General features: G+C 38.2%; 1 protein-coding gene across 1 annotated transcript; it reads right to left on the reverse strand.

The window, feature by feature from the left end:
• Positions 1-399: 399 nt before the first annotated feature.
• LOC149853011 (olfactory receptor 6M1-like) lies at positions 400-1,287 on the reverse strand. Its single transcript, XM_090028440.1, has one exon. The coding sequence runs from the start codon at positions 1,285-1,287 to the stop codon at positions 400-402; it is 888 nt and encodes a 295-aa protein (XP_089884566.1).
• Positions 1,288-1,911: the final 624 nt, after the last annotated feature.

Raw genomic sequence — 1,911 nt, forward strand, 5'->3', positions numbered from 1 at the left:
TGCTCATTATAACTTTCCATGGATAATTTTGTTTTCTTTATTGTACAAAATCAACAATATTTTTAATGAACATTATAATTGAACAATATCATGCTTAATTTCATATGTTTAGCCTATGTCAAAACTTTTATTTTTGAAAACCAGAAGTTGCATTATTCAAACAAAATTGCAGCATACACATTTTAAGAGTGATTTTTTGTCCACTAACCAGAATAAATAAAAAATGTTATCTAATGTTAAACTTTTTTCCACCATTTTTTCCTTATTTTTCTACCTCCTCCCCCTTTTTTTAAATCAGGGATTTCTTTTTTCTATGAAAAAGAAAAAAAGGTTAATTTTCATTAGTCTTTTACTGAGAAAGTATATCAAAAATTTTTTAAAAATCACTAACTGTGCTTTTCAGATCTTTATGAAGACCTTGTGCTTGTGGAATACATTTTTCAAGGACTCCTTAACTTTTTGGTTTCTCAAACTGTAAATGAAAGGGTTTAGCATGGGAGTCACCATTGTGTTGAGCACTGTCCCCACTTTGTTGAAGTCCACTATGTTCTCCTTGTTGGGTTGGACATATATGAAGATAGAGCTCCCATAGTAGAGTGTAACTACAGTAATGTGGGAGACACAAGTGGAGAAGGCTTTCTGCTTACCTTGGATTGATGGTATCTTTAGGACAGAGCTGATGATATAAATATAAGAAACCACTGTCAACAATAAGGACCCCAAAAGAAGTATAGAAGAGGTGATGAAATCTACCAGTTCAGCCAGATGTGTGTCAGCACAGGACAGCCTGAGTAAGGGGGCGCTGTCACAGAAAAAGTGGTTGATGACATTGGGACCACAGAAAGGCAGACCAGCAGTGACAATGCTGGGAACCAAAATAATCAAGAATCCTCCAGCCCAGGATCCCACCAGGAGCTGGAAGCAGCATTGGGCACTCATGATGACTGCATATCTCAGAGGATGGCAGATGGCCAGGTAGCGGTCAAAGGACATGGTTGCCAGGGTGAAGAATTCAGTGGACCCTAAGAAGAAGTAGAAGAAGGATTGTGTGAGGCATCCCACAAAAGAGATGGTCTTTGATCCTGAGATGGTATTCACCAGCAACTTGGGCACAACAGCTGAAGTGATCAAGAGTTCCAGGAAGGACAGATTGCCCAGGAAGATGTACATTGGAGACTGGAGATGATGGTCAGTCAGGATGAGGATGATTATTGTAAGGTTACCCACCACAGTCACGGTATACATGAGCAAAAAGACACTAATGACCAGGATTTCAACTGAGCGCATATTTTCAAATCCAAGAAGGATGAATTCAGTCACAGTGGTTTGGTTACTTGTCTCCCTTCCAATAAATGCTTTTATATCACCTGCTAACCTGTATCCATGGGAACAAAAAATATAGTTTAAAACTGCAAGTGTGTCAAGTTCCTTCAACTTTTCAAACATTTGAAATAGAATGTTGAAAAGCAGGGGAGGTGGCAGAGAAATCCCACCCCTGAGGAATGAATTGAGGGCTAAAGAAAATGTTTGACAGTGAGAAACTGAAAGGTTTCAACCTTTTAGTTTATCATAAAGAAGGTGGATAACCTCATGGGGAGAAAAGATTTGTTATGAAAGGTTCTTCACTCTCACAGAGAAAGGCTGATAAACTAAACTTATTCCAATTAGAAAAGCTACTTTTAACAGGGCAAGTGATTAACTACCAAAAAACCACCAAACCAAACCAAACCAAACCAGACCAAACCAAGCACCTCAGGGAAGTAATGAGTTTTCCGTCTCTTGATATCTTCAGATCAAGACTAGAAGCCATTCTGGAAAAACTGCTTTCAACAAACATAAGTTACAGAGTTCAAAGCTGGGGGTAATGCATAATTTTTAAGGGCTGTGATATACAGAGCTACTAAATAATCT

Source organism: Crocodylus siamensis, chromosome 15 (genome assembly GCF_052110815.1).
Source record: "Crocodylus siamensis isolate JL-2025a chromosome 15, ASM5211081v1, whole genome shotgun sequence".
In the NCBI taxonomy this organism is placed as follows: Eukaryota; Metazoa; Chordata; order Crocodylia; family Crocodylidae; genus Crocodylus; species Crocodylus siamensis.